A 25,398-nucleotide genomic window follows, 5' to 3' on the forward strand; every position below is an offset into this window, starting at 1 on the left:
TGGGAACCTGGTTTGTTCCAAAAGAGGAGATTGACCATTACATACAGTGACTCCGACACGGAACAGGAGTTGGGGCAGTGTAACATCTTGATTAAACCCACCAGTACCGATCACAGAGTTCGACAACAGGAAGCTACTCCTTAAAGAAGTACAGGATATTGTGAAGAAGGCAAGGTCTAGCTCAACTCCTGGAGCAAGCGGAGTCCCGTATAAGGTCTACAAGTACTGCCCCGTGTTACTCAAGCGGTTCTGGCAGATATTTAAGGTCATCTGGCGGAGAGGCAAGGTTGCAAAGCAGTGGAGATTCACCGAAGGAGTTTAGATCCCGAAGGAAGAAGATTCTGAGAGAATCGACCAATTCAGGATTATCTCCTTGCTAATTGTCCAAGGGAAGAATTTATTCAGCATTGTATCCAGGCAGCTGGCAGACTTCCTCTCTAAGAACTGCTACATCGACAGATGGGTCCAAAAGGGAAGCTTCCCAAAAGTACCTGGGTGTTTGGAGCACACAGTGTGGTGACCCAGCTCATCAGAGAAGTGCGAGAGAACAACGGATCCTGTTGCCCTGGTGATAAACAAATCAAATCACATTTTATGAATCACATGCGTCGAATACAATAGATGTAGAACTTACAGTGAAATGCTTACTTACAAGCCCTTAACCAACAATGCAGTTAAGAAGTTTTAAGAAAAAAAAAGTGTGAAGTAAAAACTTATTAAACAGCAGCAGTAAAATAATAAATGTGAGGCTATATACAGGGTGTTACGGTACAGAGTCAATTTGGAGGCTATATACAGGGTGTTACGGTACTGAGTCAATGGGGAGGCTATATACAGGGTGTTACGGTACAGAGTCAATGTGGAGGCTATATACAGGGGGTACCGGTACAGAGTCAATGTGAGGCTATATACAGGGGGTACCGGTACAGAGTCAATGTGGAGGCTATATACAGGGGGTACCGGTACAGAGTCAATGTGGAGGCTATATACAGGGGGTACCGGTACAGAGTCAATGTGGAGGCTATATACAGGGGGTACCGGTACAGAGTCAATGTGGAGGCTATATACAGGGTGTTACGGTACTGAGTCAATGTGGAGACTATATTCAGGGTGTTACGGTACAGAGTCAATGTGGAGGCTATATACAGGGTATTACGGTACAGAGTCAATGTGGAGGCTATATACAGGGTGTTACGGTACAGAGTCAATGTGGAGGCTATATACAGGGGGTACCGGTACAGAGTCAATGTGGAGGCTATATACAGGGTGTTACGGTACTGAGTCAATGTGGAGGCTATATACAGGGGTACCGGTACAGAGTCAATGTGGAGGCTATATACAGGTGGTACCGGTACAGAGTCAATGTGGAGGCTATATACAGGGGGAACCGGTACAGAGTCAATGTGGAGGCTATATACAGGGGGAACCGGTACAGAGTCAATGTGGAGGCTATATACAGGGGGTACCGGTACAGAGTCAATGAGGAGGCTATATACAGGGGGTACCGGTACAGAGTCAATGAGGAGGCTATATACAGGGGTACCGGTACAGAGTCAATGTGGAGGCTATATACAGGGGGTACCGGTACAGAGTCAATGTGGAGGCTATATACCGGGGGTACCGGTACAGAGTCAATGTGGAGGCTATATACAGGGGGTACCGGTACAGAGTCAATGTGGAGACTATATACAGGAGGTACCGGTACAGTGTCAATGTGCGGGGACACCGGTTAGTCGAGGTAACAAGTCTTCTGAAGCGGAGTGCCGGGGCCCCCGAACCAAACCTGCCAGTGCTCTGGCTTGACCTTGACCAACACCTACGGATCGATCCCTCACAAGCTGTTGCAGACTACAATGACAAAACACCATGTCCCAGCATCAGAGTGGCACAGCCTGGAGGTGGGAATTATCACAGGCTGCATCATCCCTGTGATCCTGTTTTCCTTGACTATTAACATGATTATGAAGTCTGCTGAAGCTGATTGCCAGGGGCCTCGAACCAAGTCTTGGGTGCGACAACCACCAATCGGAGCCTTTTATGGACAACCTGCCAGTCACCACAGAGTCAGTGCCAGGAAGCAGGTGAATTCTGCAAGGGTTGGAGAAGCTGACTGGATGGGCGTGAATGAGCTTGAAGCCAACAAAATCAAGGTTGATGGTGTTGAAGAAGGGCAAGGTCGTAGAGAGATTCCACTTCGCAGGGACACTGATCCCCACCCACTCGGTTTAGCCAGTTATGAGCCTTGGCAAGGTGTTTATCAGCAGCCTGAAGGACACAACATAAATCCAGGCCAACTATCAGGACCTGGAGAGCTAGCTGAGAGAGGTTGACCGGTCAGGAATGCCCGGCAAGTTAAAAGCATGGCATCCTCCCAAGAATACTCTGGCCTTTGTTCATCTACGAAGTCCCCATTTCCACTGTCGAGAACTTTGAGAGGAAGGTCAACAGCTGTGGAAGAGGAGAGGTCCAGCAGAGCAGTGGGAATGAGACAGCAAGGTGCCTCGATGAGGTGGCAGCAGGCGGTGGACAGGAAAATCTTGTAGACTGACCTTTGGCGGGCAGAACCACACCGCATTAAGTTCTTGATCCAGGTGGTGCATGTCCTACCCAGCTCATCAAACCTGTTCTCCTGGGGGCAAAGTGGAAACTCCTGCATGCCCGCTATGCTCCAAGAGAGGGACACTGGAACACATCGTAAGCTGCTGTCCTAAAGCTCTGGGAGGGGGCTGTTATCGCTGGCGCCATGACCAGGTTCTCAAGCCCATCACAGAAGCAATCTGCACAGGAAACGGCACGAGTCAGAGAGCTCGACCCAACTGTCAGAATTTCACTTTGGTTCGAGCTGGAAAGCAGCCAGGCTCCAAATCCAAACCACCAGCAGGGGTCAGTACTAAAACGTTAGCCAGGTGGTCAGTACTAAAACGTTAGCCAGGTGGTCAGTACTAAAACGTTAGCCAGGTGGTCAGTACTAAAACGTTAGCCAGGTGGTCAGTACCAAAACGTTAGCCAGGTGGTCAGTACCAAAACGTTAGCCAGGTGGTCAGTACCAAAACGTTAGCCAGGTGGTCAGTACTGGTGATTGTTTCCTGTTAGCTGCCTGCCTGCCTGCTGATTGGTCTGCGGCTCCAATGCCACCCTATTCCCTATATATTGCTCTACGTTTGAGGCTCTGGCCTAAATGAGTGCTTTAACAAAGGGTGCCATTTGGGATGCAGACCTCCTGGCTGGACTCAGGTTCTCCTCAGGCTGGCAGCACCGGTCTGTAAAACACAGGTGGATAATAATAGAAACATATTAACTAACATCTGGACAACTGTGGTGTATTCACCCCGGAAGCAAATGGGCTAGGTTACAGCAGAGATTATTACCATAGCAACTGTGTCCTGTAAAACGGTAGCGCACTACTGTTGACCCTGGGCCCGTAGGGTGCCATTTGGGACACACCCGTACTAGTTCCGTTGCTATTTACTTGTTTTCTGCTTCTAGGACCTGAGTCTGCCCAATGGGACGCCGGCGGAGACATCTAGTCCCGCCTCTTCATCTTCCCTCCTGAACCGGCTGCAGCTGGATGACGACCTGGATGGAGAAACACGTGACCTCTTCGTTACCGTCGAAGATCCGAAGAAACACGTCTCTACTATGGAGACCTACATCACCTACAAGGTCGCCACTAAGGTAGGTCCACCCAGGAGATGTGGAAAATACTACCTGTAATGTGGATGGAAGCACGGTATACTGAACACAAATAAACGCAACATGTAAAGCGTTGGTCCCATGTTTCACGAGCTGAAATTAAAATATCCCCGAAATGTTCCATTACGCACATTTAGTGCACAAATTTGTTGACAACCCTGTTAGTGAGCATTTCTCCTTTGCCAAGATAATCTATCCACCTGACAGGTGTGGCATATCAAGAAGCTGATTAAACAGCATGATCATTACACAGGTGCACCTTGTGTAATTTGTGTTAATTTCTCTACCATGTGAACTGTAACTCAGTAAAATCTTTGAAGTTGTTGCATGTTTTTTTGTTTATTTTTGTTCAGTGTAGTACAGAACATGCCCCTTATATTCAATGAGCATTCTTGCAATTAGAATTCTGTGTTTTTATAGACCGAGCAACTCATCCAATAGACCGACTCATCCAACTCATCTAATAGACCGACAGACTCATCCAATAGACTGACAGACTCATCTAATAAACCGACAGACTCATCCAATAGACCGACCGACTCATCCAATAGGCCGACCGACTCATCCAATAGGCCGACAGACTCATCCAATAGGCCGACAGACTCATCCAATAGGCCGACAGACTCATCCAATAGACCGACAGACTCATCCAATAGGCCGACCGACTCATCCAATAGACCGACCGACTCATCCAATAGGCCGACCGACTCATCCAATAGACCGACCGACTCATCCAATAGACCGACCGACTCATCCAATAGACCGACCGACTCATCCAATAGACCGACCGACTCATCCAATAGGCCGACCGACTCATCCAATAGACCGACCGACTCATCCAATAGGCCGACAGACTCATCCAATAGGCCGACCGACTCATCCAATAGACCGACCGACTCATCCAATAGGCCGACAGACTCATCCAATAGGCCGACCGACTCATCCAATAGGCCGACCGACTCATCCAATAGACCGACCGACTCATCCAATAGACCGACCGACTCATCCAATAGACCGACCGACTCATCCAATAGACCGACCGACTCATCCAATAGGCCGACCGACTCATCCAATAGGCCGACCGACTCATCCAATAGACCGACCGACTCATCCAATAGACCGACCGACTCATCCAATAGACCGACCGACTCATCCAATAGACACGATAAATATTTATGCTTATTACAGGGCGGCATCACCTAAAAAGCCCATATGCCACTGGTTGAGAGAGATTGTCATTGTTTTCTGTGAGGTTTTAGTCTTGTTGGGTCAGGGTTAGGGGATAGGGGTTAGGTAACACAGTGTAACTCTCTCTCTCGCGCTCTCTCGCTCTCGCTCTCTCGCTCTCTTTTGCTTTCTCTCTCTGTCTCTCTCTGTCTCTCTCTGTCTCTCTCTGTCTCTCTCGCTCTCTCTCGCTCTCTCTCTCTGTCTCTCTCTCTCTTTCCCCCAGACAACGCGGGTGGAGTTTGACCTACCTGAGTACTCTGTCAGGAGGCGCTACCAGGACTTTGACTGGCTCAGGACCAAGCTGGAGGACACTCAGCCCACACATCTCATACCAGTAAGTTAATCCTGACCCATAACCCTAGACTACACATCTCATACCAGTAGGTAACCCTGACCCCTAACCCTAGACTACACATCTCATACCAGTAGGTTGACCCTGACCCCTAACCCTAGACTACACATCTCATACCAGCTCGTTAACCCTGACCCCTAACCCTAGACTACACATCTCATACCAGGTCGGTAACCCTGACCCATAACCCTAGACTACACATCTCATACCAGTAGGTTGACCCTGACCCCTAACCCTAGACTACACATCTCATACCAGTAAGTTATGTACAAGCGTAGCTGGTAGGATCTGAACCCCAGTTTCCCACTCGGAAAACCAACGTCTTAACCAAGAGGAATGACTCTCTCTTCCCCCTCTCTCTCTCTCTCTCTCTCTTCCCCCTCTCTCTCTTTGCCCCCTCCAGCCCCTCCCTGAGAAGTTTGTGATGAAGGGTGTGGTTGACCGGTTCTCTGAGGAGTTTGTTGAGACGAGGAGGAAGGCTCTGGATAAGTTCATGAAGAGAGTGGCTGACCATCCTGTCCTGTCGTTCAACGAACACTTCAATGCCTTCCTCTCTGCTAAGGTGTGTTATAGGCTTGGGCAGTATACCGTATATACTCTATACCGGGGTATTTGGAAATAGCAACTGGACGATTTTTCAATAATGTCAATAGTGCCATTTTTTGTGATATACAGTGGGGAGAACAAGTATTTGATACACTGCTGATTTTGCAGATTTTCCTACTTACAAAGCATGTAGAGGTCTGTAATTTTTATCATAGGTATACTTCAACTGTGAGAGACGGAATCTAAAACAAAAATCCCGAAAATCACATTGTATGATTTTTAAGTAATTAATTAGCATTTTATTGCATGACATAAGTATTTGATACATCAGAAAAGCAGAACTTAATATTTGGTACAGAATCCTTTGTTTGCAATTACAGAGATCATACGTTTCCTGTAGTTCTTGACCAGGTTTGCACACACTGCAGCAGGGATTTTGGCCCACTCCTCCATACAGACCTTCTCCAGATCCTTCAGGTTTCGGGGCTGTCGCTGGGCAATACGGACTTTCAGCTCCCTCCAAAGATTTTCTATTGGGTTCAGGTCTGGAGACTGGCTAGGCCACTCCAGGACCTTGAGATACTTCTTACGGAGCCACTCCTTAGTTGCCCTGGCTGTGTGTTTCGGGTCGTTGTCATGCTGGAAGACCCAGCCACGACCCATCATCAATGCTCTTACTGAGGGAAGGAGGTTGTTGGCTAAGATCTCGCAATACATGGCCCCATCCATCCTCCCCTCAATACGGTGCAGTCGTCCTGTCCCCTTTGCAGAAAAGCATCCCCAAAGAATGATGTTTCCACCTCCATGCTTCACGGTTGGGATGGTGTTCTTGGGGTTGTACTCATCCTTCTTCTTCCTCCAAACACGGCGAGTGGAGTTTAGACCAAAAAGCTCTATTTTTGAATCATCAGACCACATGACCTTCTCCCATTCCTCCTCTGGATCATCCAGATGGTCATTGGCAAACTTCAGACGGGCCTGGACATGCGCCTGCTTGAGCAGGGGGACCTTGTGTGCGCTGCAGGATTTTAATCCATGACGGCGTAGTGTGTTACTAATGGTTTTCTTTGAGACTGTGGTCCCAGCTCTCTTCAGGTCATTGACCAGGTCCTGCCGTGTAGTTCTGGGCTGATCCCTCACCTTCCTCATGATCATTGATGCCCCACGAGGTGAGATCTTGCATGGAGCCCCAGACCGAGGGTGATTGACCATCATCTTGAACTTCTTCTATTTTCTTCTATTTTCTAATAATTGCGCCAACAGTTGTTGCCTTCTCACCAAGCTGCTTGCCTATTGTCCTGTAGCCCATCCCAGCCTTGTGCAGGTCTACAATTTTATCCCTGATGTCCTTACACAGCTCTCTGGTCTTGGCCATTGTGGAGAGGTTGGAGTCTGTTTGATTGAGTGTGTGGACAGGTGTCTTTTATACAGGTAACGAGTTCAAACAGGTGCAGTTAATACAGGTAATGAGTGGAGAACAGGAGGGCTTCTTAAAGAAAAACTAACAGGTCTGTGAGAGCCGGAATTCTTACTGGTTGGTAGGTGATCAAATACTTATGTCATGCAATAAAATGCAAATTAAATACTTAAAAATCATACAATGTGATTTTCTGGATTTTTGTTTTAGATTCCGTCTCTCATAGTTGAAGTGTACCTATGATAAAAATTACAGACCTCTACATGCTTTGTAAGTAGGAAAACCTGCAAAATCGGCAGTGTATCAAATACTTGTTCTCCCCACTGTATATATATATATATTTTTTTTTTTTATTCATTTGAATATTTGTAGTTACTTTTTTAAGTAGGTACCTGCAGTCAGCTCTAAAATTCAACAAAATATTTTGCCGTCGACGGGATGTTTTAATTTGGGTGCACTATGCGACTATGGAAAACATCTCCCAGATAATAATTGTTGTAATTGTAACAATTACCATTGTTTCTGAATAGAGAAGAGAAAGAGAAACAAGCAGAGTGCAGATTCGTTAGCGTCATGGTTGCGACAGCGAAGACGGCCTGCTTTTAAAACAAACCATGTTGAAACATCTGACCCGTATTACATTTGGACCCATATTACATTACAGGCACAGCATTTTATCTTCCTATAGCGGATCGCCTGCACCTCATTTCACATTCATTAACCGCGTCGTGGGCCGTTCTGAAACTACTCACACGTCAAAGTTGTTAACCGTTTGTTGACACTTTGTTCAGCCCTGTTACCCCATTGACTAGCTAGTTAATAACCTGGTAACTTAACCAATAGAGGGAGAGGGATATCTTCTTCAGGAAATCAATGATCACAGCAATGAATGAATGACTGATCTCTTGCATGTTGTCGTCACAAACCTGACGTTTTTTAAAGAGACCTTGTACAAATATCAAGTTCAAATCCCAATCTCTCCGTCCAGGGCTTAAGAAAAGGGCCTATTTAGTTAGCTAGCTACTGCAGGACATCAACACAAGCAGACCAGAAAATAAAATGATGTTTAGGATTTGATTAGTGTGAAGCCAAATCCAACCTTGCTTCCCTTGGGGAGAATTTTGCTAGATTTGATTGGTGTGAAGCCAAATCCAACCTTGCTTCCCTTGGGGAGAATTTTGCTAGATTTGATTGGTGTGAAGCCAAATCCAACCTGGCCTCCCTTGGGGGTGTTTTGCTAGATTTGATTGGTGTGAAGCCAAATCCAACCAGGCCTCCCTTGGGGGTGTTTTGCTAGATTTGATTGGTGTGAAGCCAAATCCAACCTGGCCTCCCTTGGGGGTGTTTTGCTAGATTTGATGGGTGTGAAGCCAAATCCAAATGTGTGAACACATTTGTTTACATCCCTGTTAGTGAACATGTATCCTTTGCCAAGATAATCTATCCACCTGACAGGTGTGGCATATCAACAAGCTGATTAAACGGCATGATCCTTACACAGGTGCACCTTGTAATGGGGACAATAAAATGTTTTGTCACACAACACAATGCCACAGATGTCTAAAGTTTTGAGGGAGTGTACAATTGGCATGCTGATTGCATGAATGTCCACCAGAGCTGTTGCCAGAGAATGTAATGTTTTTGAGAATTTGGCAGTACGTCCAAACGGCCTCAAAACCGCAGACCACGTGTAACCACGCCAGTCCAGTATCTCCACATCCGACTTCTTCACCTGCGGGATCGTCTGAGACCAGCCACCCGGACAGCTGATGAAACTGTGGGTTTGCACAACCGATGAATTTCTACACAAACAGTTAGAAACCGTCTCAGGGAAGCTCATCTGCGTGCTCGTCGTCTTGACCTGACTGCAGTTTGGCGTCGTGATCGATTTGTGGGCAAATGCTCATCTTCGATGGCCGCTGGAACGCTGGAGAAGTGTGCTCTTCACGGATTCATCCCGTTTTCAACTGTACCGGGGAGATGGCAGACAGTGTATAGGGCGTCTTGTGGGTTCGAGAGGTTTGCTGATGTCAACGTTGTGAACAGGTTATGGTATGGGAAAGCATAAGCTATGGACAAAGAACACAATTGCATTTTATCGATGGCAATTTGAAAGCACAGAGATACCGTGACGAGATCCTGAGGCCCCATTGTCGTGCCGTTCATCCACCGCCATCACCTCATGTTTCAGCATGATAATGCACAACCTCATGTCACAAGGATCTGTACATAATTCCTGTAAGCTGAAATGTGAGCATGTTTGGGATGCTCTGGATCTACGTGTAAGTCAGCGTGTTCCAGTTCCCGCCAATATCCAGAAACTGATCAACTCTATGCGAAGGAGATGTCGCGCTGAATGAGGGAAACTGGTTGTTGATACTGACTGGTTTTCTGATCCACGACCCTACCTTTTTTTATAAAGGTATCTGTGACCAACAGATGCATAGCTGTATTCCCAGTCATGTGAAATCTATAGATTAGGGCATCATAAATTTATTTAAATTCACTGACTTCCTTATATGAAATGTAACTCAGTAAAATCAGTGAAATTGTTGCATGTTGCGTTTATATATTTTTTTGCTATATTCTTCTGAAATGTTTGCAATGCACTCGTTAGCATTTAGCTAGCATTCTCTATGGGATCTTACATGTGCTTGTTAGCATTGCTAACCTTCAGATTAAAGAGGCTCGGCGGGGTTTGAAAATATTACTGGTATTACCGGTATTACTGAATATTCCGGTTAAGGCACAAGGTCGGTATGAAGGTATGACAATCTGGATGCGCCTAGTATGTTAGATAGGAGAGAAATGACTGCAAATACTGTAGGTATTACAGTACTGCAAATACTGTAGGCATTACAGTCCTGTATGCATTTCTGACTCATACCTCCCAATTAATAAAGCTTGAAGGAATCTCCAATCAAAGTCTCTGAGACATCTGTTGGTGTAATGTTGTAACAGTGTTGAACAAGGCTCTAACCGTTGTGTGTGATTGTATGTTGTGTTTAACCTAAGTGTTGTGGTTTCTCCCCAGGACCTGAATAAGAGACGAGGCTCTAATCGTTGTGGTTTCTCCTCAGGATCTGGATAAGAGACGAGGCTCTAATCGTTGTGGTTTCTCCTCAGGACCTGAGTAAGAGGCGAGGCTCTAATCGTTGTGGTTTCTCCCCAGGACCTGAGTAAGAGACGAGGCTCTAATCGTTGTGGTTTCTCCTCAGGACCTGGATAAGAGACGAGGCTCTAATCGTTGTGGTTTCTCCTCAGGACCTGGATAAGAGACGAGGCTCTAATCGTTGTGGTTTCTCCCCAGGACCTGAGTAAGAGACGAGGCTCTAATCGTTGTGGTTTCTCCTCAGGACCTGGATAAGAGACGAGGCTCTAATCGTTGTGGTTTCTCCCCAGGACCTGAATAAGAGACGAGGCTCTAATCGTTGTGGTTTCTCCCCAGGACCTGAATAAGAGACGAGGCTCTAACCGTTGTGGTTTCTCCCCAGGACCTGAATAAGAGACGAGGCTCTAATCGTTGTGGTTTCTCCTCAGGACCTGAGTAAGAGACGAGGCTCTAATCATTGTGGTTTCTCCCCAGGACCTGAATAAGAGACGAGGCTCTAATCGTTGTGGTTTCTCCTCAGGACCTGGATAAGAGACGAGGCTCTAATCGTTGTGGTTTCTCCTCAGGACCTGAATAAGAGACGAGGCTCTAGCCGTTGTGGTTTCTCCTCAGGACCTGAGTAAGAGACGAGGCTCTAACCGTTGTGGTTTCTCCCCAGGACCTGAATAAGAGACGAGGCTCTAATCGTTGTGGTTTCTCCTCAGGACCTGGATAAGAGACGAGGCCTAGCCCTGCTCTCTAAGATGGGGGAGTCGGTGAAGTACGTGACAGGAGGGTACAAGCTGAGGAGCCGACCCACGGAGTTTTCTGCTATGGGAGACTACCTCGATATGTTCACACAGAAGCTGGGTACTATCGACAGGATAGCACAGAGAATCATCAAAGAACAGTCAGGTAGGTAACAGTGGTTATTGCTGGGTCACTCTTTTCTGTTCTGTGTTGCCAAATCCAATTTTATTTATCACATACACATGGTTAGCAGATGTTAATGTGAGTGTAGCGAAATGCTTGTGCTTCTAGTTCCGACCGTGCGGTAATATCTAACAAGTAATCTAACAATTTCACAACAACTTCCTTATACACACAAGTGTAACGGAATGAATATGTACATATAAATATACTGATGAGTGATGGTATAGAACGGCATAGGCAAGATGCAGTAGATGGTATAGAGTACAGTATATACAGTGGGGAGAACAAGTATTTGATACACTGCCGATTTTGCAGGTTTTCCTACTTACAAAGCATGTAGAGGTCTGTAATTTTTATCATAGGTACACTTCAACTGTGAGAGACTGAATCTAAAACAAAAATCCAGAAAATCACATTGTATGATTTTTAAGTAATTAATTAGCATTTTATTGCATGACATAAGTATTTGATCACCTACCAACCAGTAAGAATTCCGGCTCTTACGGGCCTGTTAGTTTTTCTTTAAGAAGCCCTCCTGTTCTCCACTCATTACCTGTATTAACTGCACCTGTTTGAACTTGTTACCTGTATAAAAGACACCTGTCCACACACTCAATCAAACAGACTCCAACCTCTCCACAATGGCCAAGACCAGAGAGCTGTGTAAGGACATCAGGGATAAAATTGTAGACCTGCACAAGGCTGGGATGGGCTACAGGACAATAGGCAAGCGGCTTGGTGAGAAGGCAACAACTGTTGGCGCAATTATTAGAAAATGGAAGAAGTTCAAGATGACGGTCAATCACCCTCGGTCTGGGGCTCCATGCAAGATCTCACCTCGTGGGGCATCAATGATCATGAGGAAGGTGAGGGATCAGCCCAGAACTACACGGCAGGACCTGGTCAATGACCTGAAGAGAGCTGGGACCACAGTCTCAAAGAAAACCATTAGTAACACACTACGCCGTCATGGATTAAAATCCTGCAGCGCACGCAAGGTCCCCCTGCTCAAGCCAGCGCATGTCCAGGCCCGTCTGAAGTTTACCAATGACCATCTGGATGATCCAGAGGAGGAATGGGAGAAGTTAATGTGGTCTGATGAGACAAAAATAGAGCTTTTTGGTCTAAACTCCACTCGCCGTGTTTGGAGGAGAAGAAGGATGAGTACAACCCCAAGAACACCATCCCAACCATGAAGCATGGAGGTGGAAACATCATTCTTTGGGGATGGTTTTCTGCAAAGGGGACAGCACGACTGCACCGTATTGAGGGGAGGATGGATGGGGCCATGTATCGCGAGATCTTGGCCAACAACCTCCTTCCCTCAGTAAGAGCATTGAAGATGGGTCGTGGCTGGGTCTTCCAGCATGACAACGACCCGAAACACACAGCCAGGGCAACTAAGGAGTGGCTCCGTAAGAAGCATCTCAAGGTCCTGGAGTGGTCTAGCCAGTCTCCAGACCTGAACCCAATAGATCATCTTTGGAGGGAGCTGAAAGTCCGTATTGCCCAGCGACAGCCCCGAAACCTGAAGGATCTGGAGAAGATCTGTAGGGAGGAGTGGGCCAAAATCCCTGCTGCAGTGTGTGCAAACCTAGTCAAGAACTACAGGAAACGTATGATCTCTGTAATTGCAAACAAAGGTTTCTGTACCAAATATTAAGTTCTGCTTTTCTGATGTATCAAATACTTATGTCATGCAATAAAATGCAAATTAATTACTTAAAAATCATACAATGTGATTTTCTGGATTTTTGTTTTAGATTCCGTCTCTCATAGTTGAAGTGTACCTATGATAAAAATTACAGACCTCTACATGCTTTGTAAGTAGGAAAACCTGCAAAATCGGCAGTGTATCAAATACTTGTTCTCCCCACTGTACATATGAGATGAGTAATGTAGGGTATGTAAACATTATATAAAGTGTCATTGTTTAAAGTGGCTAGTAATACATTTTTTACATCCATTTTTCCATTTTTAAAGTGGCTGGAGTTGAGTCAGTATGTTGGCAGCAGCCACTCAATGTTAGTGATGGCTGTTTAACAGTCTGATGGCCTTGAGATAGAAGCTGTTTTTCAGTCTCTCGGTCCCCGCTTTGATGCACCTGTACTGACCTCGCCTTCTGGATGATAGCGGGGTGAACAGGCAGTGGCTCGGGTGGTTGTTGTCCTTGATGATCTTTATGGCCTTCCTGTGACATCGGGTGCTGTAGGTGTCCTGGAGGGCAGGCAGTCTGCCCCCGGTGATGCGTTGTGCAGACCTCACTACCCTCTGGAGAGCCTTACGGTTGTGGGCGGAGCAGTTGCCGTACCAGGCGGTGATACAGCCCGACAGGATGCTCTCGATTGTGCATCTTTAAAAGTTTGTGAGGGTTTTAGGTGACGAGCCAAATTTCTTCAGCCTCCTGAGGTTACGCCTTCTTCACCACGCTGTTTGTGTGCGTGGATCATTTCAGTTTGTCCGTGATGTGTACACCGAGGAACTTAAAACTTTCTACCCTCTCCACTACTGTCCCGTTGATGTGGTTAGGGGGGTGCTCCCTCTGCTGTTTCCTGAAGTCCACGATCATCTCCTTTGTTTTGTTGACATTGAGTGTGAGGTTATTTTCCTGACACCACACTCCGAGGGCCCTCACCTCCTCCCTGTAGGCCGACTCTCTGCCTGACTCTCTGTCAGTGTGTGTGTGTGTGTGTGTGTGTGTGTGTGTGTGTGTGTGTGTGTGTGTGTGTGTGTGTGTGTGTGTGTGTGTGTGTGTGTGTGTGTGTGTGTGTGTGTGTGTGTGTGTGTGTGTGTGTGTGTGTGCGCGCAACGTGTTTAACTATTCTTGTGGGGACCAGAAGTCCCCACAAGAATTGTAAACAAACAAACATTTGACCAATTGGGGACATTTTGTTGGTCCCCACAAGGTCAAATGCTATTTCTGGGGGGTTTAGGGTTAAGGTTAGAACTACTGTTAGGGTTAGAATTGCATTAAGGGTTAGGAGCCAGGGTGAGGTTTTTGGGTTAGGGTAAGAGTACAGGTTAGGGGTTAGGGAAAATAGGATTTGGAATAGGACCGAATTGTGTGTACTCACAAGGTTAGCTGTACAAGACGTGTGAGTGTACGGTCCTGTCTAACCTGGGCGGTGACTGTCCCCTTCTCTCTCCTGTCTCTGACTACTGTTGTCCCTCCTCCCCTGTGTATTCAGAGTACCAGGTAGAGCTGCGTGAGTACGGTCCTGTCTACACTACCTGGGCGGTGACGGAGGCGGAGCTACAGGAGCCTCTGGAGGGCGTGGCCAGCTGCGTCGCTAACTGTTCCAACGCTCTGGACGAACTCACCCAGGACATGAGCGAAGACTTCCTGCCCGTGCTCCGAGAATACGTCCTCTACATTGATTCCATGAAGGTACAGTAGAATGAGTCCATGATGGTACGGCAGAATACAGTAGAATGAGTCCATGAAGGTACAGTAGAATACAGTAGAATGAGTCCATGAAGGTACGGTAGAATACGGTAGAATGAGTCCATGATGGTACGGTAGAATACAGTAGAATGAGTCCATGATGGTACGGTAGAATACGGTAGAATGAGTCCATGATGGTACGGTAGAATACAGTAGAATGAGTCCATGATGGTACGGTAGAATACAGTAGAATGAGTCCATGAAGGTACGGTAGAATACAGTAGAATGAGTCCATGATGGTACGGTAGAATACAGTAGAATGAGTCCATGATGGTACGGTAGAATACGGTAGAATGAGTCCATGATGGTATGGTAGATTACAGTAGAATGAGTCCATGATGGTACGGTAGAATACAGTAGAATGAGTCCATGAAGGTACAGTAGAATGAGTCCATGATGGTACGGTAGAATACAGTAGAATGAGTCCATGATGGTACGGTAGAATACAGTAGAATGAGTCCATGATGGTACGGTAGAATACAGTAGAATGAGTCCATGATGGTACGGTAGAATACAGTAGAATGAGTCCATGATGGTACGGTAGAATACAGTAGAATGAGTCCATGATGGTACGGTAGAATGAGTCCACGATGGTACGGTAGAATACAGTAGAATGAGTCCATGAAGGTACTGTAGAATACAGTAGAATGAGTCCATGATGGTACGGTAGAATACAGTAGAATGAGTCCATGAAGGTACGGTAGAATACAGTAGAATGAGTCCATGATGGTACGGTAGAATACAGTAGAATGAGTCCATGATGGTACGGTAGAATGAGTCCATGATGGTACGGTAGAATACAGTAGAATGAGTCCATGATGGTATGGTAGAATACAGTAGAATGAGTCCATGATGGTACGGTAGAATACAGTAGAATGAGTCCATGAAGGTACGGTAAAATACAGTAGAATGAGTCCATGATGGTACGGTAGAATACAGTAGAATGAGTCCATGATGGTACGGTAGAATACAGTAGAATGAGTCCATGAAGGTACAGTAGAATACAGTAGAATGAGTCCATGATGGTACGGTAGAATACAGTAGAATGAGTCCATGAAGGTATGGTAGAATACAGTAGAATGAGTCCATGAAGGTACGGTAGAATACAGTAGAATGAGTCCATGATGGTACGGTAGAATACAGTAGAATGAGTCCATGAAGGTATGGTAGAATACAGTAGAATGAGTCCATGAAGGTACGGTAGAATACAGTAGAATGAGTCCATGATGGTACGGTAGAATACAGTAGAATGAGTCCATGATGGTACGGTAGAATACAGTAGAATGAGTCCATGATGGTACGGTAGAATACAGTAGAATGAGTCCATGATGGTACGGTAGAATACAGTAGAATGAGTCCATGATGGTACGGTAGAATACAGTAGAATGAGTCCATGATGGTACGGTAGAATACAGTAGAATGAGTCCATGATGGTACGGTAGAATACTGTAGAATGAGTCCATGATGGTACGGTAGAATACAGTAGAATGAGTCCATGATGGTACGGTAGAATGAGTCCATGATGGTACGGTAGAATACAGTAGAATGAGTCCATGATTGTACGGTAGAATACAGTAGAATGAGTCCATGATGGTACGGTAGAATACAGTAGAATGAGTCCATGATGGTACGGTAGAATACTGTAGAATGAGTCCATGATGGTATGGTAGAATACTGTAGAATGAGTCCATGATGGTACGGTAGAATACGGTAGAATGAGTCCATGATGGTACGGTAGAATGAGTCCATGATGGTACGGTAGAATACAGTAGAATGAGTCCATGAAGGTACTGTAGAATGAGTCCATGATGGTACGGTAGAATACGGTAGAATGAGTCCATGATGGTACTGTAGAATGAGTCCATGATGGTACGGTAGAATGAGTCCATGATGGTACGGTAGAATACGGTAGAATGAGTCCATGATGGTACGGTAGAATACAGTAGAATGAGTCCATGATGGTACAGTAGAATGAGTCCATGATGGTACGGTAGAATACAGTAGAATGAGTCCATGATGGTACGGTAGAATACAGTAGAATGAGTCCATGATGGTACGGTAGAATGAGTCCATGATGGTACGGTAGAATACAGTAGAATGAGTCCATGATGGTACGATAGAATACTGTAGAATGAGTCTATGATGGTACGGTAGAATACAGTAGAATGAGTCCATGATGGTACGTTAGAATACAGTAGATTGAGTCCATGATGGTACGGTAGAATACAGTAGAATGAGTCCATGATAGTACGGTAGAATACAGTAGAATGAGTCCATGATGGTACGGTAGAATACTGTAGAATGAGTCCATGATGGTATGGTAGAATACTGTAGAATGAGTCCATGATGGTACGGTAGAATACGGTAGAATGAGTCCATGATGGTACGGTAGAATGAGTCCATGATGGTACGGTAGAATACAGTAGAATGTGTCCATGATGGTACGGTAGAATACGGTAGAATGAGTCCATGATGGTACGGTAGAATACAGTAGAATGAGTCCATGATGGTACGGTAGAATACAGTAGAATGAGTCCATGAAGGTACGGTAGAATACAGTAGAATGAGTCCATGATGGTACGGTAGAATACAGTAGAATGAGTCCATGATGGTACGGTAGAATACGGTAGAATGAGTCCATGATGGTATGGTAGATTACAGTAGAATGAGTCCATGATGGTACGGTAGAATACAGTAGAATGAGTCCATGAAGGTACAGTAGAATGAGTCCATGATGGTACGGTAGAATACAGTAGAATGAGTCCATGATGGTACGGTAGAATACAGTAGAATGAGTCCATGATGGTATGGTAGAATACAGTAGAATGAGTCCATGATGGTACGGTAGAATGAGTCCATGATGGTACGGTAGAATGAGTCCATGATGGTACGGTAGAATACAGTAGAATGAGTCCATGATGGTACGGTAGAATACAGTAGAATGAGTCCATGATGGTACGGTAGATTACAGTAGAATGAGTCCATGATGGTACGGTAGAATACAGTAGAATGAGTCCATGATGGTATGGTAGATTACAGTAGAATGAGTCCATGAAGGTACAGTAGAATGAGTCCATGATGGTACGGTAGAATACAGTAGATTGAGTCCATGATGGTACGGTAGAATGCAGTAGAATGAGTCCATGATGGTACGGTAGAATACAGTAGAATGAGTCCATGATGGTACGGTAGAATACAGTAGAATGAGTCCATGATGGTACGGTAGAATACAGTAGAATGAGTCCATGATGGTACGGTAGAATACTGTAGAATGAGTCCATGATGGTATGGTAGAATACTGTAGAATGAGTCCATGATGGTACGGTAGAATACGGTAGAATGAGTCCATGATGGTACGGTAGAATGAGTCCATGATGGTACGGTAGAATACAGTAGAATGAGTCCATGATGGTACGGTAGAATACGGTAGAATGAGTCCATGATGGTACGGTAGAATACAGTAGAATGAGTCCATGAAGGTACGGTAGAATACAGTAGAATGAGTCCATGATGGTACGGTAGAATACAGTAGAATGAGTCCATGATGGTACGGTAGAATACGGTAGAATGAGTCCATGATGGTACGGTAGATTACAGTAGAATGAGTCCATGATGGTACGGTAGAATACAGTAGAATGAGTCCATGAAGGTACAGTAGAATGAGTCCATGATGGTACGGTAGAATACAGTAGAATGAGTACATGATGGTACGGTAGAAAACAGTAGAATGAGTCCATGATGGTATGGTAGAATACAGTAGAATGAGTCCATGATGGTACGGTAGAATGAGTCCATGATGGTACGGTAGAATACAGTAGAATGAGTCCATGATGGTACGGTAGAATACAGTAGAATGAGTCCATGAAGGTACAGTAGAATGAGTCCATGATGGTACGGTAGAATACAGTAGAATGAGTCCATGATGGTACGGTAGAATGAGTCCATGATGGTACGGTAGAATGAGTCCATGATGGTACGGTAGAATACAGTAGAATGAGTCCATGATGGTACGGTAGAATACAGTAGAATGAGTCCATGATGGTATGGTAGATTACAGTAGAATGAGTCCATGATGGTACGGTAGAATACAGTAGAATGAGTCCATGAAGGTACAGTAGAATGAGTCCATGATGGTACGGTAGAATACAGTAGAATGAGTCCATGATGGTACGGTAGAATACAGTAGAATGAGTCCATGATGGTACGGTAGAATACAGTAGAATGAGTCCATGATAGTACGGTAGAATACAGTAGAATGAGTCCATGATGGTACGGTAGAATACTGTAGAATGAGTCCATGATGGTATGGTAGAATACTGTAGAATGAGTCCATGATGGTACGGTAGAATACGGTAGAATGAGTCCATGATGGTACGGTAGAATGAGTCCATGATGGTACGGTAGAATACGGTAGAATGAGTCCATGATGGTACGGTAGAATACAGTAGAATGAGTCCATGATGGTACGGTAGAATACAGTAGAATGAGTCCATGAAGGTACGGTAGAATACAGTAGAATGAGTCCATGATGGTACGGTAGAATATGGTAGAATGAGTCCATGATGGTATGGTAGATTACAGTAGAATGAGTCCATGATGGTACGGTAGAATACAGTAGAATGAGTCCATGAAGGTACAGTAGAATGAGTCCATGATGGTACGGTAGAATACAGTAGAATGAGTCCATGATGGTACGGTAGAATACAGTAGAATGAGTCCATGATGGTATGGTAGAATACAGTAGAATGAGTCCATGATGGTACGGTAGAATGAGTCCATGATGGTACGGTAGAATGAGTCCATGATGGTACAGTAGAATGAGTCCATGATGGTACGGTAGAATACAGTAGAATGAGTCCATGATGGTACGGTAGAATACAGTAGAATGAGTCCATGATGGTACGGTAGAATACAGTAGAATGAGTCCATGATGGTACGGTAGAATACAGTAGAATGAGTCCATGAAGGTACAGTAGAATGAGTCCATGATGGTACGGTAGAATACAGTAGAATGAGTCCATGATGGTACGGTAGAATGAGTCCATGATGGTACGGTAGAATACAGTAGAATGAGTCCATGAAGGTACTGTAGAATACAGTAGAATGAGTCCATGATGGTACGGTAGAATACAGTAGAATGAGTCCATGAAGGTACGGTAGAATACAGTAGAATGAGTCCATGATGGTACGATAGAATACAGTAGAATGAGTCCATGATGGTACGGTAGAATGAGTCCATGATGGTACGGTAGAATACAGTAGAATGAGTCCATGATGGTATGGTAGAATACGGTAGAATGAATCCATGATGGTACAGTAGAATGAGTCCATGATGGTACGGTAGAATACAGTAGAATGAGTCCATGATGGTACGGTAGAATACAGTAGAATGAGTCCATGATGGTACGGTAGAATACGGTAGAATGAGTCCATGATGTTATGGTAGAATACGGTAGAATGAGTCCATGATGGTACGGTAGAATACAGTAGAATGAGTCCATGAAGGTATGGTAGAATACGGTAGAATGAGTCCATGATGGTATGGTAGAATACAGTAGAATGAGTCCATGATGGTACGGTAGAATACAGTAGAATGAGTCCATGAAGGTATGGTAGAATACAGTAGAATGAGTCCATGATGGTACGGTAGAATGAGTCCATATTATCTCCTCTCTCATACTGACTCTAGTCTGTCCTGAGGAACCACTGGGAGTCTGGACTGTATCATGTTATCTCTCCTCTCATACTGACTCTAGTCTGTCCTGAGGAACCACTGGGAGTCTGGACTGTATCATGTTATCTCCTCTCTCATACTGACTCTAGTCTGTCCTGAGGAACCACTGGGAGTCTGTCCTGAGGAACCACTGGGAGTCTGGACTGTATCATGTTATCTCCTCTCTCATACTGACTCTAGTCTGTCCTGAGGAACCACTGGGAGTCTGGACTGTATCATGTTATCTCCCCTCTCATACTGACTCTAGTCTGTCCTGAGGAACCACTGGGAGTCTGGACTGTATCATGTTATCTCCTCTCTCATACTGACTCTAGTCTGTCCTGAGGAACCACTGGGAGTCTGTCCTGAGGAACCACTGGGAGTCTGGACTGTATCATGTTAGCTCCCCTCTCATGTATAACATAAGTGAACACATTTGAATTATTCAACATGTATAAATGTTGCATCTGTTAATTACTGTTTGTGAAACGAGGTCATATCAGACTAAAACACTTTACAATAATAGAAGATACCGGTAGCTTCCATCTTTGTAGGCTAACTTACCTAGCTAACTTACAGCGGAAGCTAACATCAATTTACTTCCCTAGTACTTTGTTTGTGATATAACTTTTAACGCAAAATATGCCGATATCCTTCACTGACCAAACTGCAGTTATTTTTGAACTACTCTTTATACTGAGTGGAGAATCATGATTTCATGTTTCTGAGTGACATTTTGGTCGTTAATTTGACCTGCTGGCTGGCTACATTGAATTCTACAGCAGGAACCGCTGAGCCGGAAGAGAGCGTATTAATCCTATCACAGCCATTAAGTACTATAACTGTTTTAAAGTCACCATTGACCTCACGGGGCGGCAGGTAGCCTAGTGGTTAGAGCGTTGGTTGCAAGATCGAATCCCCGAGCTGACAAGGTAATAATCTGTCGTTCTGCCCCTGAACAAGGCAGTTAACTCACTGTTCCTAGGCCGTTATTGTAAATAAGAATTTTTTTCTTAACTGACTTGCCTAGTTAAATAAAGGAAAAATTAATAAAAAAATGGTGAAGTCCCTAAAGCGATTTCCTTCCTCTCCGGCAACTGAGTTAGGAAGGATGCCTGTATCTTTGTAGTGACTGGATCTATTGATACACCATTAATTACCATCTAAAGTGTAATTAATAACTTCACCATGCTCAAAGGGATGTTCAATATCTGCTTTAAAAAAAAAAATGTTTTAAACTTTTACCCATCTACCAATAGGTGCCCTTCTTTGTGAGACATTGAAAAACCTCCCTGATCTTTGTAGTTGTAAATTCGCTGAGGGACCTCACAGATTGCTGTATGTGTGGGGTACAGAGATGAGGTAGTCCTTCTAAAGTCATGTTAAACACTTTTCAGCTTTTCATTTTTATTTATTTATTATGGGGTACTGTACTGTATGCAGGCCAGTTATAATAGAGGCCAGTAATCGTTTGCATTTTAATCCATTTTAAAATTCATGCTGTAACACAACAACATGTGGAAACAGCCAAGGGGTGGGAATACTTCCTGAAGGCACATGTTTCAGTCAAATTGCTTTTCAGTCTGGAAAGTCTGGTTTACTCTCTCTCTCTCTCCCCCCCCCTCTCTCTCCCCCCTCTCTCTCTCTCCCCCTCTCTCTCTATCCCCTCTCTCTCTCCCTTTCTTTCTCTCTCTCTCTCTCTCTCTCTCTCTCTCTCTCTCTCTCTCTCTCTCTCTCTCTCTCTCTCTCTCTCTCTCTCTCTCTCTCTCTCTCTCTCTCTCTCTCTCTCTCTCAAGTCCTCTCATCTGCCAGACTGCTGAGGAAAGCAGACTTTCACCACATCAGGATGTGTCGCTTCCTCTTTCCCTAGAATTACTTTTGCTGACCAGTCATGTTTGTGTTGAGACAGAATGAGAGCTGGGTGACAAGTCATGTTTGTGTTGCGACAGAATGAGAGCTGGGTGACCAGTCATGTTTGTGTTGAGACAGAATGAGAGCTGGGTGACCAGTCATGTTTGTGTTGAGACAGAATGAGAGCTGGGTGACCAATGAGAGCTGGGGGTTTGGGGTTTCTTCAGGCACTACAATCTGGTGTTTATCACCCATCCTAACTGTGGAGGCTATATACATGGGGTACCGGTACAGAGTCAATGTGGAGGCTATATACAGGGTGTTACGGTACTGAGTCAATGTGGAGGCTATATACAGGGTGTTACGGTACTGAGTCAATGTGGAGGCTATATACAGGGGGTACCGGTACAGAGTCAATGTGGAGGCTATATACAGGGGGGTACTGGTACAGAGTCAATGTGGAGGATATATACAGGGTGTTACGGTACTGAGTCAATGTGGAGGATATATACAGGGAGTACCGGTACAGAGTCAATGTGGAGGCTATATACAGGGAGTACCGGTACAGAGTCAATGTGGAGGCTATATACAGGGGGTACCGGTACAGAGTCAATGTGGAGGCTATATACAGGGGTACCGGTACAGAGTCAATGTGGAGGCTATATACAGGGTGTTACGGTACAGAGTCAATGTGGAGGCTATATACAGGGTGTTACGGTACAGAGTCAATGTGGAGGCTATATACAGTTTGTTACGGTACAGAGTCAATGTGGAGGCTATATACAGGGTGTTACAGTGACTCTGTACTGTGGAGACTATATACAGGGGTACCGGTACAGAGTCAATGTGGAGGCTATATACAGGGGGTACCGGTACAGAGTCAATGTGGAGGCTATATATAGGGGGTACCAGTACAGAGTCAATGTGGAGGCTATATACAGGGGGTACCGGTACAGAGTCAATGTGGAGGCTATATACAGGGGGTACCGGTACAGAGTCAATGTGGAGGCTATATACAGGAGGTACCGGTACAGAGTCAATGTGGAGGCTATATACAGGGGGTACCGGTACAGAGTCAATGTGGAGGCTATATACAGGGGGTACTGGTACAGAGTCAATGTGGAGGCTATATACAGGGGGTACCGGTACAGAGTCAATGTGGAGGCTATATACAGGGTGTTACGGTACAGAGTCAATGTGGAGGCTATATACAGGGGGTACCGGTACAGAGTCAGTGTGGAGGCTATATACAGGGGGTACCGGTACAGAGTCAATGTGGAGGCTATATACAGGGTGTTACGGTACAGAGTCAATGTGGAGGCTATATACAGGGGGTACCGGTACAGAGTCAATGTGGAGGCTATATACAGGGGGGTACTGGTACAGAGTCAATGTGGAGGATATATACAGGGTGTTACGGTACTGAGTCAATGTGGAGGATATATACAGGGGGTACCGGTACAGAGTCAATGTGGAGGCTATATACAGGGAGTACCGGTACAGAGTCAATGTGGAGGCTATATACAGGGGGTACCGGTACAGAGTCAATGTGGAGGCTATATACAGGGGGTACCGGTAGAGAGTCAATGTGGAGGCTATATACAGGGGTACCGGTACAGAGTCAATGTGGAGGCTATATACAGGGTGTTACGGTACAGAGTCAATGTGGAGGCTATATACAGGGTGTTACGGTACAGAGTCAATGTGGAGGCTATATACAGTTTGTTACGGTACAGAGTCAATGTGGAGGCTATATACAGGGTGTTACAGTGACTCTGTACTGTGGAGACTATATACAGGGGTACCGGTACAGAGTCAATGTGGAGGCTATATACAGGGGGTACCGGTACAGAGTCAATGTGGAGGCTATATATAGGGGGTACCAGTACAGAGTCAATGTGGAGGCTATATACAGGGGGTACCGGTACAGAGTCAATGTGGAGGCTATATACAGGGGGTACCAGTACAGAGTCAATGTGGAGGCTATATACAGGAGGTACCGGTACAGAGTCAATGTGGAGGCTATATACAGGGGGTACCAGTACAGAGTCAATGTGGAGGCTATATACAGGGGGTACTGGTACAGAGTCAATGTGGAGGCTATATACAGGGGGTACCGGTACAGAGTCAATGTGGAGGCTATATACAGGGTGTTACGGTACAGAGTCAATGTGGAGGCTATATACAGGGGGTACCGGTACAGAGTCAGTGTGGAGGCTATATACAGGGGGTACCGGTACAGAGTCAGTGTGGAGGCTATATACAGGGGGTACCGGTACAGAGTCAATGTGGAGGCTATATACAGGGTGTTACGGTACAGAGTCAATGTGGAGGCTATATACAGGGGGTACCGGTACAGAGTCAATGTGGAGGCTATATACAGGGTGTTACGGTACAGAGTCAATGTGGAGGCTATATACAGGGTGTTACGGTACACAGTCAATGTGGAGGCTATATACTGGGTGTTACGGTACAGAGTCAATGTGGAGGCTATATACAGGGTGTTACGGTACAGAGTCAATGTGGAGGCTATATACAGGGTGTTACGGTACAGAGTCAATGTGGAGGCTATATACAGGGTATTACGGTACAGAGTCAATGTGGAGGCTATATACAGGGTGTACCGGTACAGAGTCATTGTGGAGGCTATATACAGGGGGTACCGGTACAGAGTCAATGTGGTTAGTTGAGATAATTGAGGTAATATATACATGTACCGGTAGGTAGAGGGAAAGTGACTTTGCATGGATAATAAACAGAGTAGCAGCAGTGTAAAAATGGGGGGTTGGTTGGGGACAATGCAAATAGTCCAGGTAGCCATTTAATTATGTGTTCAAGAGTCTTATGGTTTGGGGGGTAGAAGCACAGATTCAACTACAAAGACCCAGGGATCTTTTCGAAAGCCTCATAAAGATGTGCAGTGATTTGGTAAATGATTAACAATAACAAATCAGACATTGAATATCTGTTGAAGCATGGTCAAGTTAATAATTATACTGTGCATGATATATTAAACCACCCAAGACACCTCAAAGATACAGTCGTCCTTCTGAGCTGCAGGACAGGAATGAAACTGCTCAGGCCATTGGTGATTTTAAAATGGCTACTGTGTTCAATTGCTGTGATGAGA

The 25,398-nt window shown here is 45.2% G+C and overlaps 1 protein-coding gene across 4 annotated transcripts in view; it reads left to right on the forward strand.

Moving 5' to 3' along the window:
* The window catches only part of LOC139539644 (sorting nexin-30-like), a 70,284-nt gene that overhangs the window by 33,355 nt on the left and 11,531 nt on the right, over window positions 1–25,398 (forward strand). For all 4 annotated transcript variants that reach the window (XM_071342790.1, XM_071342808.1, XM_071342781.1 and 1 more), the window contains exons 2-6: window positions 3,487–3,675; window positions 5,144–5,254; window positions 5,676–5,834; window positions 11,052–11,241; window positions 14,448–14,647. In XM_071342790.1, the coding sequence (XP_071198891.1) occupies window positions 3,487–3,675; window positions 5,144–5,254; window positions 5,676–5,834; window positions 11,052–11,241; window positions 14,448–14,647 (849 nt within the window). The remainder of the gene's footprint in view (window positions 1–3,486; window positions 3,676–5,143; window positions 5,255–5,675; window positions 5,835–11,051; window positions 11,242–14,447; window positions 14,648–25,398) is intronic.

The sequence above is a fragment of the Salvelinus alpinus genome, chromosome 1 (assembly GCF_045679555.1).
Source record: "Salvelinus alpinus chromosome 1, SLU_Salpinus.1, whole genome shotgun sequence".
NCBI classification, from domain to species: Eukaryota; Metazoa; Chordata; class Actinopteri; order Salmoniformes; family Salmonidae; genus Salvelinus; species Salvelinus alpinus.